This window comes from Apteryx mantelli, chromosome 4 (assembly GCF_036417845.1).
Source record: "Apteryx mantelli isolate bAptMan1 chromosome 4, bAptMan1.hap1, whole genome shotgun sequence".
NCBI classification, from domain to species: domain Eukaryota; kingdom Metazoa; phylum Chordata; class Aves; order Apterygiformes; family Apterygidae; genus Apteryx; species Apteryx mantelli.
In genome coordinates this window covers 14,107,473-14,122,894 of record NC_089981.1, presented here as the reverse complement: position 1 = coordinate 14,122,894, position 15,422 = coordinate 14,107,473, and the positions used below count along the sequence as shown (strand labels likewise).

The window sequence follows — 15,422 nt, the reverse complement described above, 5'->3', positions numbered from 1 at the left end:
TCCCTTCTTCCATCTTCCCTAGCAAAACTCCCCTGCAGCCTCGGCACATGTTTGCTACTCACACAAAGTCCAACACATTTTTCCCTTGGCTGTCCAGATTCCCCTTTGATTTGGCGCTATCCATCGCGGTGTCCCTGCAGGCAGCAGGCAGCGCCATGGGGTTCCTGCGCTGCTGCCCGCCAGCTGGCTCCCCTGAGCTCCCCCAGGCAGGGCCAAGTTACTCTCCTGCAGGAGCTGACTGCAATTTGCTAAGATCCCGCATACCAGTGCACTGCAGGAATCTGCTGGAGCAGATGGACTGCTCACCTTTGCCTGGCACTCAGGCAAAGTCTGCGTGGTCCTGGCACTTCCTATCGTTGTCTAGGCAAGAGAACAAAGACTGCACGTGGGAAATGCATGTGGTGCTTCATTTTAGAAATCACTGCTTTCCAAAGTCACTCTGCTGGTGCAGAGGGAACTGTAAAGGCACACCATTCTAGTGGCTTACCTCCAACGCAAGGAGCTTAATTGAGGGAAGTCTGGTCACTCTGCTTGCCCCTGGAGCAGTGATGTGCAGAAAACATAAGGCATCTACCAGGTGATGTTTCCATGTAGCACAGGCAATGGACAAAGGCGGAGCTCTGTAATACCAAGCCCTTCTTTTCCCTCTCTCCTGCAAGGCAGCAGAAGGTTTAAAAGTGCTACCCACACTGCAAGACATCCTGCAGCAGGCAGGAATCCAGCTGTGCTCACGGCAAGCCCCTCTCTGCCATGTACTCAGTCCTGCTGCTCTACCTGCTTCCAGCAGAGGAAAAAGCAGCTTTCCCTTTTCAATGGAGGCCAAAGTGAGCCGTGGTGACAGCTAGATGAGGCTGGTGTCAATTTGCAAGCTCATGGCTAAGCAGCTCAGGGAGCTCTACATGTTTACACATGGGCTCTCTGTGCCCGGAGGAGGCTGTGGACTTAGGCAGATCTTGTGGGAGCAGCTCTCCATTGCTCTTGGGACTCTCCAGGACCCCTCCTTTTTGACATCCCCTGTTTGCAGCGATTCCACCCCATCCCCACCGCTCTCTGTCTCTCTTTTTCTCCCAGATGTCTCTTGCCCCAAACCTCCAGCCTGTCTCCACCTCTTCCTGCTGCCCCAGGACAGTCTCTCTCCAGGCCTTTCCCGGTTACTCACAGGGGGAGGTGGTCCTTCCCACCCCAGCCCGTGGCTTGGCGTGGGGCAGTGGGGAGGGAAGGCGAGTGCTGGGAGTGCTGATGCCCCTGATCTCCTCTCTCCTTCCTTGTCTCTCCTAGGAGGTGGCGGGAGAGGGGAGAGGGACAAGATGACACCGACAGCAGGGGCTTCACCATGGTGGACACCAACACAACAGCCCTTTCTCTGAGCTACACGGCCACAGGATACACAAACTCTCAGAGGACTGCAGAATCTCAGTGCATAAGAGATTACAGAGCGGTGATAATTTTGAGTGTCTCTGTGTGGGCTAGTGGGGAACAGGATGGTTGTGTGGTTCCTGGGCTTTCACATGAAGAAGAGCCCCTTCACCGTCTACATTCTGAACCTGGCCATCACCGACTTCTCTTTGCTCCTCTTTCTTCTTGTTATATTACCACTAGACATGGTTATAGAAATCTCTTGTTCTCCATTATATAACTATATCTTTTCCAAATATCTCCTGATGGATCTGTTTCTCCTGGGGTACTTTACCAGCATGTATCTCCTGGCAGCAATGAGCATGGAGAGGTGTCTGTCTGTTTTATTCCCAGTCTGGCACCGATGCCGTCGCTCAAAGTGCTTGTCAGGAATTGTGTGTGGGGTGATCTGGTTTCTTTCCTGACTTTTTGTTTGCTTGTTTTTTCTGGGTTGTTATTCCCCCTTTAGTATGAACTGTTGACATATATTTCTACAACTAGGCATTGTGAATTTCTTCATTTTCTCTTTCTTCCTGTTCCTTTCCAACCTGATCCTGCTCATCAAACTTCGATATGGCTCACAGAGGCGTCACCCTGGGAGACTGTTTGTTGCGATCTTACTCAACATCCTCTTCTTCTTTGCCTTTGGGTTTGCTTACAGTGTAGAAATAATACTCAGTGTTGCTTATTCAAAAGAATTATTTCCTGAAAAATCTGTCTTTCTTGCTGGTGTCTCTGAACAGTAGCATCAATCCTGTCATTTACTTCCTTGTCGGGAGCTGCCGTCAGCGCCGGTTGCAGGGCTCTGTGAAAGTGGCCTTCCGGCGAGTGTTTGCAGAGAAAGCAACATGTGAGGAGGGCAGTCAAGGCCCCGGCGACACTGCTGTGGAGACCACTGTGTAGATCCCTGCTGGCAAGGCAGGAGTGGAGATGCTGATCTCCACAGGCAGCCCGGGAGGAGATGGAGAGCCCCACGCCATGGCTGGTGGCCCTCTTGCCACCAGGGAGGTGACCAAAGCTGGGTGTGGGGACAGGGCCACAAGCCTGGCATAGTGCTGCTCTGCTGGACTTGGTCCCCAAGCACTGCCTGTATTCCCCTTTGCAACCTCCGCCACAGTCCTGGTCCTCGCCCAATAAACTTTGGCTTTTTTCTGCCAGCAAACAAGCCCTTGTGGTCTTCTTGGGGCTCTGTCGCTCAGGAGAAGTGAGCCACATTCACAGGAAGGCTCTGGTGGAGCTTTGGCCAACTCGGGGAAACAAGTTTTCAGGCAGGGTGAAAGCGGCAATGCCAACACGTGGTGGTGGTGGTGGTCGACCACCAGAGGGGGATTGCCTCTTCCTGCTGTGCCTGTGCTGAAGTGCAAGGCTGAGCAAGAACTGGAGGGGAACCCTGCCAGCAGGAAGCAGAAATGCAGCTGGGTCAGCATTTCGTCAGTGGTCACCTCCCTCGGGCCCAGGGAGCAGCGTCTGCTGCGAGAGCTGCTCTCTGTGCCCACCCTGCTGCCCCAGCACGGGGTTCTCCGCTGCAGCCCCCCTTTGCTGGCGTGAAGAGCAGGTGAGCGGCTGGGCTGCCTCACTGCAGGCAGGCCCCGGCCCCAGCAGCACAGCTGGGGGTCAGTTTGCAGGCCGTCTCTTGTGGTCTGCCAGGCTCTGCACCTCTGGCACCTCCTTGCCTGCGCACACACCCCGGTGAAGAAAATGTCCCAGGGTCTTTCTCCCTTGAGCTCGGCAGGCAGGGTCTGGGCCTCTCGCACACATCCAGCACCCTCAGCACCCCACGGCTGTGATTTCCACGGGCAGTGACCGGCTGTATGAGAAAGTCCCCAGAGCTGTGTTTTGAACCTGCCCCCAGATCACGTCTTTTTCTGACGCTGTGTCCTCGTCAAATTTGAAGCAGCGAAGAAGTGTTCCCTCTTTCCCTCCCACACAAGTGTGCAGCCCTCACTCAGAGGTCTTTGTCTTCTCTCCCCCAGCCTGGGCATGTCCCCCTCACTCTGCAGAGCAGCCCCTGCCAGGGAAGGTGGTGCTCTCCTTTGCCTGCCCTTGTTTCCTGTCTTGGTGCCTTTCCCACTTCTCCCATGGCGTTGCTGTGCTGGGGGGTGAGCAGGGCCTGCGGCACATGTAGTGTGTGTGCAGCCTCTCGAGATCTCCGTCTTTCCCCAGGAAACACCTCAGAAAGAAGGGGTAAAGGAAAGGAAGGAAGGGAAGGAAAGGAAAGAAGGACAAGTGAGCAGTAAAGTTGCAGTCTCCATAAGGCTGATGGATGAGTTTCTGTGAGACAAGAATCTCTTGCAGAGAAAAGCTCATTTGCAGCCCTCTGTATTCCACAAGATGTAATCTCTGAGGCAACATGTTCATGCCGGGAATGGGATTAGAATCAGTGGATGAAGCCCTTGTGCTGTTGCATGCCAAATGTTGGTAAATTCCCATTTTTGATGGTCCCTGGCTCATCTCTCTGGGACAGCAGCACCAACCCGGTCATTTACTTCCTCTTCAGGAGCAACCGTCACCACCGGCTCCATGGCTCTGGGAAAGTCACCTTCCGACAAGTGTTTGCAGAGAAAGCAACGTGCGGAGAAGGAAGCCAAGTGCCCAGAGACACTGCTGCAGAGACTGCTGTATAAATCCCTGCTGGCGAGGAGGTGTGGGAGGGTGGGGCAGCCTGCAGAGGGGACTGAGGGGAGGTGGGCAGCAGTGCTCAGCCCCCAGCGGAGCCAGGGCATCTCCACTGCGGTGGGAGCAGCTCAGCTGGTGACGTGCCCCTTGCGAGCAGGGCTGTGCTGGGGACCAGGGAGCTGGGTGAGAGCGATCCTTGTCTGCACACCATGCCAGTGCCTCTTCTCATTACGTGGTCCCCCTTGTGGAAGGGGACATGGTGCGCAGAGCATGGCTATGCAGAGCATGCAGAGCGCAGGGAGGAAGAGTGACCCAGGATGCTGGGCATGTCTTTGGGACCCTGAACCTTACAGGGAGTCTCTTCCCTCACTTTGACTTGAGGCCAAGCCTGCAGGACTCCAGTGCATTCTGGCAGCTCCTGGGAGGCCATTCTCAGCAGGCATGAGTTTCATCCTGGCTATTTTGGGCTTGTATAGAAACATCCTTCAGGCCTGAACACCTAGGGGACCGTTCAGCTGGTGCCACGGCTGCTCTGGTCAACACACAGGGGTCCTGGAGTGATGCGTGGTGCTTCTGTGTGTGTAGAGAAGAGCACCAATTCCTCACCTACAGCCTGAGCCTCTCCATCGCTGTCCCCAGAGGACGTCTCAACTCATCTCTCCCAGCTTTTGCCCAAGATGGCCATCTCCAGATGAGTTAGTTGCCCTAGGCTGCCTGTACAGGCAGTGGAGAGAAAGGTGCTTGTAAGGAGCTTTTCCCTTCCCTATGTGGCTGCAGCACACAGCTCCTGCTGAGCCATCAGCCACCCTCCTGTCCCTGTGCCAAATCTCTTCCCCACCACCGTCTCGCCCCACACTGGGGATGCCTCGCTCCCCTTACGCAGTGCCATGCAAGGCCTCTCACCCTAGTGCTTCTGAGAAAGCTTTCAGCTCCCAGCCACAGCACCTTATCTCACTGTCTTCCCAGTAGCTGCTGGGAGGGTCACCTCTCTTCCTGGCACTGGCACTTGCCTGTTGCTGCAGGGCTGAAAGGGCATTTCTCTGCCTCTCCATCCAGCTCTCCAGACTTTCTATTTGGTTTTTGGTTTTTGTTTTTTCTGGCTCCTGCCCTCAATCCTTCCCTCCTTTGTTTCTCCATTACTCTCTTTCTGGGTTGGCTGGTGCGTGGATCGAATTAACACTAAAACAGTTTGTGAGCAAGTGAAGGGCTGGATATAAAAGGAATGGATCTAAATCTGATTTTTTGAAATTAAGTTGAGGGCAGAGAAAGAAGGGAAAATGTCTGCACCAGAACATTCAAAGAACTAACAGGGGTCTAAACTTCTCTTATTTGTTTGTTTTAATTCTATGGAGTAGCAGTATTCCTGAAGCCATTTCATGTCAGTTAACAAGGTTTGGAGAAGCCCTTTAATGGTTGATTACAATATTGCTTTAGCAGAGATTTCACTAGAAACCATGAGACCTCTCTGCTGTCCTCCTTCGTTGGTTTCATTTCATAGGTTCACCTTTGACTGCAGCTGCTCAGGTTAAGAAAGATGGGGCCCATCGTGACAGTGAGATTTGTCCGCCCTAAGTTATTTTGTTTAAAAGCTAGATGTCTATTTCACACCTAATCGCATCCTAAAATCAGTTCTGAGGAAGATCAGATGCATCTGCCTCCAGAGACATTCATTTTTTTGCGCAGAAGAGCCTAGAGTGACTAAGTCAGGGTTAAATTCGCTGACTTCCATCGGCATTAAATAGGTGATGTCCTCCCTCAGTTTCCCAATTCGTAAATGAAGGATTTTTTTGACTGACTTTGTAGTTCACTGACCTCTGTTAAAACATGCAAGTTCTTGCAAGGAGGCTTTATTCACTGGGTTTCCAGTGATGAAATTTCTGGTGAGATAGGACTTGGAGGGTCATCAAGAGGTCACCCAGGACATCTTCTGTCCCTATAAAAACTTAATCGTAACCACTCCTGAGAGAAATGAGCCCAAGCTGTCCTTAAAAGACTCCTGTGATAGGAATTCTTTACCATCCCTGGAGGATGGTGACTCTTCCTACAGCTTGAGGTTTCTTTCTTTGTTTCCTTTAATGAGGATTTCTCTTTTACATGTTTTTTGGAATACACAGAAGTTAAAAAAGGAGAGAAAATATCTAGATTACAAACGGGCAGTTTTAGCATTCACAATGCTAGGAAGCCAGAGCAGTGGACCTAATGGCCCTTTACACATGGGAAATCCATACAACCATCAGCTTGGAGTAAGGAAGAACTCCGAGAAGCATTAACTGGATAGTTCCATGCATATGCTTGTCCAGTTGAATACTCAGCTACTCCTTTGACTGTTATTTCTTATGCAGAAACCCTGAAATGCCTTTGTGATATCATTATAAAAGCATTGACTGACAACTGTTTCTTTAAAATATATTTACTTAAACTTTTCAGTCAAGACAGAACTCATTCTCCTCCTTTGCCCCTTTCTTTCACGCCTTCCCTTCACGAAGCCTCCACCCCTCCCTCCTCCAGCCCCAAGAGCCCTTCAGGTGGAAGATTTCCTGGGAGAGGGTTAAAGGTTGGTACTTAAACGGTTTACTTCTCAGCCCTTTGTGCAGCTGCTGGGGTACGAAAGCATCATTCAGCACACCCAGGTCACATCATCCACACAGCCTATTAAACCACTTCTCACACAGGCAGGAAACATCAAGATACACTTGTGACACGGGAAAGCAAGTAATGAATTAGATGGGGTTGGGTTATACACTAACAGCCACCTCCTAAGCAAGTTTTGGAAGCTTTCCAGAAGCCATTCTATGTTCTTTAAAGGTGCTGTGCTCTAACACATTCATACCAGGGGAGACAGAAGTTGAGGAGATAAAGTTGTACAGCCCTTACACAAAAAATTAGATCTCTAAACACAGGCGAGGTAAGTTTTGCAGCTTCTCTGGCTTCTCGCTTTGCTTTGCTTTGCTCGCTTTTCTTTCCTCTTCCTTTTCCTTTTCATTTCTTCTTGAACAAATGTGAAAATATGGAAAGGAACTTCCACTGAAGTTACTGACTGTCTCTAGTTATCTTTGGCTAGAATCATATACAGAGCTAGTTCTACAGCCGCAGATTCGATTGCTTCGATATTATTCTTTTGTTTCCCATAACCAGCTGAGATTTCAGGGAAGAATGCATGCAGTAAGGAGATGGTGCAATTTCTCACCCTTTTTGAGATGTTAAGAGTACACATGAGATTCATTTTATTTTGCAGCTGATTGCATTATGTCATATAGCTCAGGTCTACCCCTGCAAAGGCACTTGAAGAGATAAGCCATAACTGGTGGCAATCCTCTACTGAATTAGTCATTCTAGTAATCCTCCTGGAGTCAGCAGTAAGAAACAGGTACTGGCAGCACATGATTCATCACATCTACAAGTAGACTGGTCAGGTGTAATATGCCTAGCTTAGGTACAGGTGCCTACATGACTTAAGTCGATGAGATGAGATAGTTTGTTAAATGCAGTTTGGTGGTGATGGAAAGGACCTTATCAAGCAAGATACATAGCCGAGCTGTCTGAATTGTGAATCGGTCCTTTTGTAGATGCACACCTTGTTTTTAGCTCAGGAGTTTGCCATCTGCTGGTATTCAGGCATATAGTTTCCCCTGACCATTTCTCTCTTGGTCACTCCTTTCTGACTGCCTAAACATGGCCCTGCGATTGCTGTGGTATGCTTCCAGTGATGCTCTGGCTTGGATGGAGCCCAGCTATTTCTTTTCGACTGGGTACTGCACAGCCATAAAGGTGTGCTCATTTCATCCCTGTCATTTATTTTGTTGAGAAGTCTACGTCGTTGCTCAGTAGAAGGAAGAGGGGTAGAAAGGATCACAACTTGGTAAGACGAGGGAGAAACTGACCTCCCGTTGTTCTTACTGATCCTTTTCCTTGTAGAAATATCTGAAAGGGAACCATCCGTGTAAATTTTACCCTTCTGCTTGAAAAACTTTCATCTAGTGTAAGTACAACTGCAAGCATAGGAAAAGTCCCTACCTTTGCCCACTTCCTCTCTCGGCTTCACTTTGTGGGTTTGAAAGTAATCTTGGCTTTTCTCAGTTTCGGTGTTTCCTGTGGATGCTTGATCACTTTGTGCCTGCACGAGAGCTTCTGATTATGCTGCAGATTGAAGTAGTTGGTAGATAACTTGGCTTAACTGAATCATTCCACAGATTTGCTCACAGATCACGAAGACAAATGAGAAGACCTGGTTGTGATGTAATTCTGCAGGACTTAAAATGGTGCATTTTAACACCAGCTGACGGGGAATGTTTTGATCCTAGAAGGAAGCCCATACAGTCGATATTTTTATTAAAAGAGTGCCTGCTTTTGGCTGACCTTAAACTCTCTGTGAAGAGTTTCATCTGGTGGTTCCCAGACTTCTTTGACCAAGGGAATTCTGGTGGCCTGGGTGCATAATGGCAAGCTAGAGACGTTACACTCTTTCTAAAGATGTAGGCTACTCATTTATTAGTGACATGTAATGCTCGATGGGTTGTAGCTGGAATGCAGGGTGAACCAAAGAAGTCCCATGTTTATGCTGGAATGTGACCTTGTCTCGAATGAGAAACTGTATGGATGTAGAAATGCCTAGGGACAAGGAGCTCAGCCATAACCTAAAACAGGTGGATGGCATTACAAAAAGCTCTGAGCTACTTTCAGGCACCAAAAGGGATTATTCTCTGAGGGTCATTCTAACCTGGTGGTGCTAATTTGCTTAAGCTCCTCACAGTGAATGGAGGAAAAAAGGGTTCTGCAAAGGACCCTAATTTAGTCATTCTGAATCAGCCTATAGAGAGACTTATACTGGCTGTTGAAGGAGTTTAGTTAGATTAGCTTCATTAAGCTAAGTTAACCCTTGAAAGCATCATGCAGAGAGTTTCAAAAATCATACTGGGTAAAATCAGTACAGTGCTGGGACAGAAGATCTCACACGATTCTTTCATTCTTCCTTCCTCTGATAGAAACAATGCTGAGATTTAGAACAATGTGAAATACTCCATTAAGTCATATGTGCAATTTTTTTCCCCTCCATGATAGATAACCTTCCCAGAACTCATTTTTCAGCCTGTGACATTTCATATTTACGTTTCAAAGTGTATATACACAAGAGAGTTCATTTCTCTGCATGTGGTTACATTTCCCTTCTAAACAAGAATTCAAAGATCATGTGTACTTATAAAACAAATCATCATTCTGCGCAATATTTCCAGGTATTCTTAAAGACACCCATTTTACAAAGATTGCTGTCAGGGACTTTGTCTCCCCTGAGGGCAAACATGCTGCATTATCTGCCTTGTAGTGCCCAAGGTGAACACTCTGGCCTTGTCCTTAGTGCATGGAAGGCTACCAGCCATGGAGCCAGTCCTTCAAACTCCTGGAGCACCAGGATTAAGGAACATATCACAAAGTGCACCTATCTCTGTGCCACCAAAGCCATGGCAGAAGCTTTGTACTGTGGACAATTAAGTAGCTGTGAAAAAATACATGACAGAAACTAAACACTTCATAAACTTAATACTAATGCTATATCTTGCTTGGTTTGTATCCACTTCTGATATAGAATTCATTATTAATAATGAAAAAATGCTGATGAATCATGTGTCTGTCTTTGTTTTCCCAGGTGTGTAAGCTGTATATTGCATATTGCCACCTGACTGATCAACATGGAGAATTTAAGCAGTGTGAAGGAATTCATTCTTCTGGGCCTTTCAAAGAACCAAGGGGTGCAGAAAATACATTTTGTGGTGTTTTTGTTCTTCTATATTGTTATCATGGCAGGAAATCTGCTCATCGTTGTCACTGTAGTTAGCAGTCAACGTCTGAACTCCCCCATGTATTTCTTCCTCTGCCACCTGTCCATTGCAGATATTTGCTACTCTTCTGTCACAGCTCCCAAAATGATTGCTGACTTCCTTGTTGAAAAGAAAACCATTTCCTTTGGGGGTTGCATGGCACAGCTATTTGGGTTTCATATCTTTGCCTGCGCTGAGATCTTCATCCTCACAATGATGGCCTATGATCGCTACTTTGCCATATGCAGACCCCTGCACTACACCACCCTCATGACCAGGCGTGTGTGTGGCTGGATGGTGATGGGTTCATGGGTGGGGGGCTTTGTGCACTCCCTGGTGCAGACCCTCTTAACCGTTAGCCTCCCTTTTTGCGGCCCCAACAAAATTGACCACTACCTCTGTGATGTCCATCCCCTACTACAACTGGCCTGTACCGACACCTATGTTGTGGGCGTCATTGTCGTTGCCAACAGTGGAATGATTACTTTGGTCTCTTTCGTCATCCTGGTCACGTCCTACATTGTCATTTTGTTTTCCTTGAAAAGGCAAACGTCCGAGGCGCGGTACAAAGCCCTCTCCACCTGTGGGTCCCACATTACTGTGGTGATTCTCTTCTTTGGGCCATGCACATTCACCTACATACGCCCATCCAGCAACCTCTCGGAGGACAAGAGCGTAGCTGTGTTTTACACTGTCATCACGCCCATGCTGAACCCACTCATCTACACACTGAGAAATGAGGAGATGAAAAGTGCCATGAGAAAACTGTGGAATAGAAAAGTTTGGCGTGAAAAGGGTGAGGTGTAGAACTGTGGTAACATTTTCTCAGGAGCTGAGAAAATCAAGTCTCTCTCACTATAATTCCATTTTGGAAAATTTACTGAAAGCTCCCTTTTGAAGAAAAGCTTGGTTTTAGCTGTTGCAGTAATTGGGAAGATGCTGAAAGTTCATGTTTTGATTGGAATGGCATTGTAAACTCTGTGACTAGCAGGGATTCCCTTTATGTTCTCTTTTTGAATAGCACAGGCCCAGGACTGGGGCTTCCAAGCACTGCTGAGACACCAGCAAATAAATAAATGAATGCTATCAAAAATATTAAAATGTGTTCCAGGCAGAGCATCCCATTAGTCCGAGCTCTCCCAGGTGTAAACTTTCCGTCAGACAAACTCCATCTGCTCTGTAATCTACTCAGCTAGGAAACGATGGCCCAAGGTGTCTGCAAGGCTGTTGGTCACCTGCTGCTGGAAGCAATTGTACCAAAGGCTTCCTTCCCCTTTACTTTGGAGTAAATGCCTTCTTAGGAGTACTGCATTGTCATATGCTGAATCCATGGGTTAGCAATTAAACTGCTGATCTTAGATGCTGGCTGGGTCATTTGCTGATGCAGGTGTTATGAGGAGAATCTTCTCCCCTTCCCATTCCAGTGCAGCAACTCTCTGCCTTTCTGCAGTAGTTCACCTGTCACTAATGCCCTCCTTCCTAGCCATCCCGTCTGCCCTTCATCTCTGCCTCAGATTTTGCATTTTACTGTTTATTACTAAAACAGAATCAAAGATCCAAGTGAAAGATAAATTGCTCACTGTAGGAAATTGTCGCCACCAAAGAAAGCATTGCGGGGCAAAGAAAGCATTGGGAGGCACAATTTTACGTGTCAATGAAAAAAAAGAGTTATTCAGTAATAATTCCTGTACGCAGGATAACTCCTAGCCCAACAGGGCACATCTACAGGCCCAGGCAAAGGAAGAAACATGTATTCCAAGGGAATAGCTGGAGCAGCTACTCCTGCAGGAGGGAAGAGAAGAAATGTGAAGATGGAAGATTAAATCATCTCAGAGCCAGGCACAGCTGCCACAGGGAGGTTAGTTGTAGCAGCTAAGGTTCTCCACAAGGACGAAGGAGCCACGAGGAGCCACGGGACCCTGACTCCTACCTTGCCAGGAGGAAAAGAGCAAATGAGCTGTGTGAGGGAGAAAGACATCTGTGTAATGCACTCTGAAAGTAACTAAAGCACTTTCTTTTTCCTTCCTTCACTTCACGTTCCCTATAAACACTTGCTTGCACTTGTGTTGCACCTTAACATGGCTTAAGTGTGATTCAAGATAAGAAGGTGTTGCCTGCACAGGAGAGCGGCAGATCTACAGACCAAACCCTGGGACAATGTCGCAAATGCTCTGGTTCCCCGAATGTCCTCTGCTCTATGCAGGGGGTGGCAGAGTGGGTTCCCGTTTCACAGGCATGCACCAGTACACTGCGGACGTCTCAGTGTCTTCTCCTCACCGTGGTGGGTTATGTGGATGGCAGCCAGCAGGACGGAACTGGGATAAATCCTGATTCTCAAGGCTTAGAGGGATAGTGTCCCTCAGGCCTGGGCCAGCATGTCCCTCACCCAGCATTCACACTCTGTGGACACAGCTAAAGGTGGGACCAGCCCCACCTATTTGTAGCAATCTAAATTCTTCATGCAATGAAGGACAGTTGTCTAGCTCAGCACCATTGTCAACAGAGAGGGACAGGCGCCTTCAGAGGTTGGTCTGTCTCACCCGGGGTGGGGCAGGTAGAAAGACAGATGGGGCCCACTGACCCCCTTCATACTGAAACTGCTGAGGCGTTAGGGCACACGGCCAGTTCACGCTAAGGCTTATAATTTAAAAACTTTTTTGTTTTTTTAATGTTTTGGGGAAGAACGCCATGATTTTTCTGATTTCTCTTCTGGCTGCTGGATGCTAGCAGGCAACAGCGGGACCATAGCTTATGGAAGGCGTCAACAACAACAACAACAACATTTGATTCCTCTGCACATTGGCCCAGATTCTTATAATGACTTAATATGAGGACTAACCAGCTGCTTCTGTATTTTGCATTGCCTGAGTAAAAATACCTGGCAAGTAGTGAGGCCTGACCACAAACATTTTTAAAGTCTTGAAATAATTTCCTCGTTTACTTCTTGTTTCAAACGTGTACAGACCAGATGTCTAAGTGCCAACAGTCATATAGCACAGTTCTGATATTTATTTATGCTGCAAACATGCAATGGTAAGAGCAAGTTAATAAGAAAGAAGAAAGCATATGTGAAATATTGGCTTAGAAGGGAAAAATATCTGAGACGTGTAAGAGACATCTTTGTTCAAAAAATGTTTGATTGCAAGGGCAATGTGAACACAAACTCTTGCAAATGGTCAGCCATGACATTGATTTTAAATAGAAATGTTTCCAAAAGAAGCACATAGCTAATACTAAATGAAGTCCATTTATCTGGACAGCGTTGGAAAGCAAGCAAGAAAGCAAGCAAACCCCCCCACAATGTGACATGGTCTAGGTGATCACGCTCCACAGTCACCCTGTAGAGATTACTCTAATAGCTGTCCAAAATATATATTTTAGCTCCCCGTCCACTGATTCTTTCTGACAAAGAAAACTTCACATGCCTCTGCGATGTCATTGCTTCTGGTAAGCTTGTGCTTCTGCTGTGCAATTTACTTGAAATATTTCTGCAACAACTTCCCCATCTGGAGAGAGAGAGAGAGTTGTTCTTGCCGATGCTCTTGGAAGTTGTTTTTGCAGAATGAGAAATGGAGCTGGACATTCAGGCTGTCCGTTTCATCCTCTGTAGTTTCCAGCCCTGGCAGAGATGTGGACTGCTCTCGTGATGCACAAGAAGAAGCTTGGAGCTGAGAGGTTTTGATGAAACTGCCTGAAGTGGTCCAAGAAGGTCATCAGAGGAGAACAGCAGGCAAACTGTTGGAGACTAGCAAATATAAACTGTGTAAGTTTGGGCCTCCCCACATTGCTTTCCCTCTGCCCATGGAGTGGCATGGAGATAGGGCTGGAGACACGAAAGAATATTTCCTCTGCTGCTAAAGTTGGAGGGTGGAAGAGGCAGAGATCTCGTGAGAAAGAACTGTTTGACCTGTGATTGTGGAACAGGATTAAGAGCCCAAAGGACTTGCCAGTATTGTGGACATTGTTATGCAGCTCTTGCCATCTATCTTTTCAGTGTAGAAACTGAACACTAGTGATACTTGCGTACTGCACTAGAGTGCAGCAAAGGTGAATACAAGGGTGTTGGTGAGTAAAGGAGATTCAGCAGCGGTGTATTTATTACCCCAGTGGCATCACAGGTGTATTTTTGGAGGTTTCCATGCCTAGTCCAGAACTTGGCTGAGGTGTACAAAAACCTTACTGACACATCGTTAATGCAGATTATCTCCAGTATTCACTCATGTACTGTAGGAAAGGTGGTCTGAGGAAATACAAGCCTGCTCTTTTGGAGACTGAGGTCACAACCCAGAAACTCATGAGCAATAACTGGAACCAATCCACACAAGATGTAGCCCAGTACAGCACATATAGGACAATGACTCTCCTGCTTCAGGTTTCCTGGCATGCCTTGAACATGGTCTGATTTCACTTAGGGTGCCTTAAAGACAGTTTGTGCCTAAAGGCACATCTCTGCTAAACAGACATGAGGTAGGTGTCCACTTTACCTCCTCCAGAAGGATCTACGCTGATAGCTGAAGTGATGTTAATTAGCCAGCTGCCTTGTGTCATGATGTGAATACTGATGGCTGCACAGAAATGCATGGACATTCTACCAGAGTCAGAGAGCAATAGTAAGGACTAGTTCTGTTGAATTCCTTCAGAGGGTTGAAAAAGAAGGTACGTTCACTGCCTGAGCAGAATTCCTTAGGGGATGACTAACGTGTTGAGACTCAAATCAAAACATGCACTACCCTTCTCAGTCAGTTTTTCGTTTCCAAATCAACACTTCAAAAGTGGATGTTTAGGCAACCTAGTGACTAGTCTTCCTTTTTAAAAGGGGCAAAGATCAGAAATATGAATCTGGAGGATATTTCCACCAACTCCCTCAAATAAATAAACGGAGCTCGCTATTACACACTTCAGTAATACATTCTGAGTTAGATATCAACTGTCACTCCTTGAGAGAAGCATTGACTTTGAAAGGAAACTTTCCCCAAAAGGCATAAAAGGGAATACATTGATATTGAACATACCAGTGATCGATATGGATGTGTACTGATAACACTGTGTTTCTAATGCCATCACAGGTGGCTTTATTCTGTGCTTCAGGTCCTGTCTACGTGACGTATATGAAGAACAAGAACAATGTGATGGAGTTTGTCTTCCAGGGACTCACACAAGATGATACATTAGCAAAAGTATGCTTCACATTCTTCTTAGTCTTCTATGCCACTGTTGTTCTTGGAAACCTGCTTAGCATCATCACTATACAGAACAGTCAACAGCTGGACTCTCCCATGTACTTCTTCCTGAGCTACTTGTCCTTGGTAGATATCAGTTACTCTACTGTCACAGTTCCCAAACTCATTTCTGACCTTCTTGCTGAAAAGAAGACCATCTCTTTTGTGGGCTGCATAGCACAGCTCTTTGGGGTCCGTCTCTTTGCCTGCACGGAGATGTTCATCCTCATAGCAATGGCGCATGATCGTTACACTGCTATATGCAAGCCGCTTCATTACACAAGCATTATGAACAAGCATGTGTGTGGCCGGCTGGTGGCAGCTTCGTGGGTGGGAGGCTGTGTGCACTCCCTGGTGCAGACCCTGCTGACCGCTCAGC

At 47.4% G+C, this 15,422-nt stretch overlaps 1 protein-coding gene and 1 pseudogene across 1 annotated transcript; both read left to right on the top strand.

The window, feature by feature from the left end:
• Positions 1-1,457: 1,457 nt before the first annotated feature.
• LOC136991805 (proto-oncogene Mas-like) lies at positions 1,458-5,832 on the top strand (annotated as a pseudogene).
• A 3,863-nt stretch (positions 5,833-9,695) lies between these two features.
• Positions 9,696-10,619, top strand: LOC136991952 (olfactory receptor 4S2-like; the record flags this gene model as incomplete). Its single annotated transcript, XM_067295452.1, has 1 exon — positions 9,696-10,619. A coding segment is annotated over exon 1 (924 nt), but the record flags the coding sequence as incomplete, so codon positions are not given.
• Between the last annotated feature and the right edge of the window lie 4,803 nt (positions 10,620-15,422).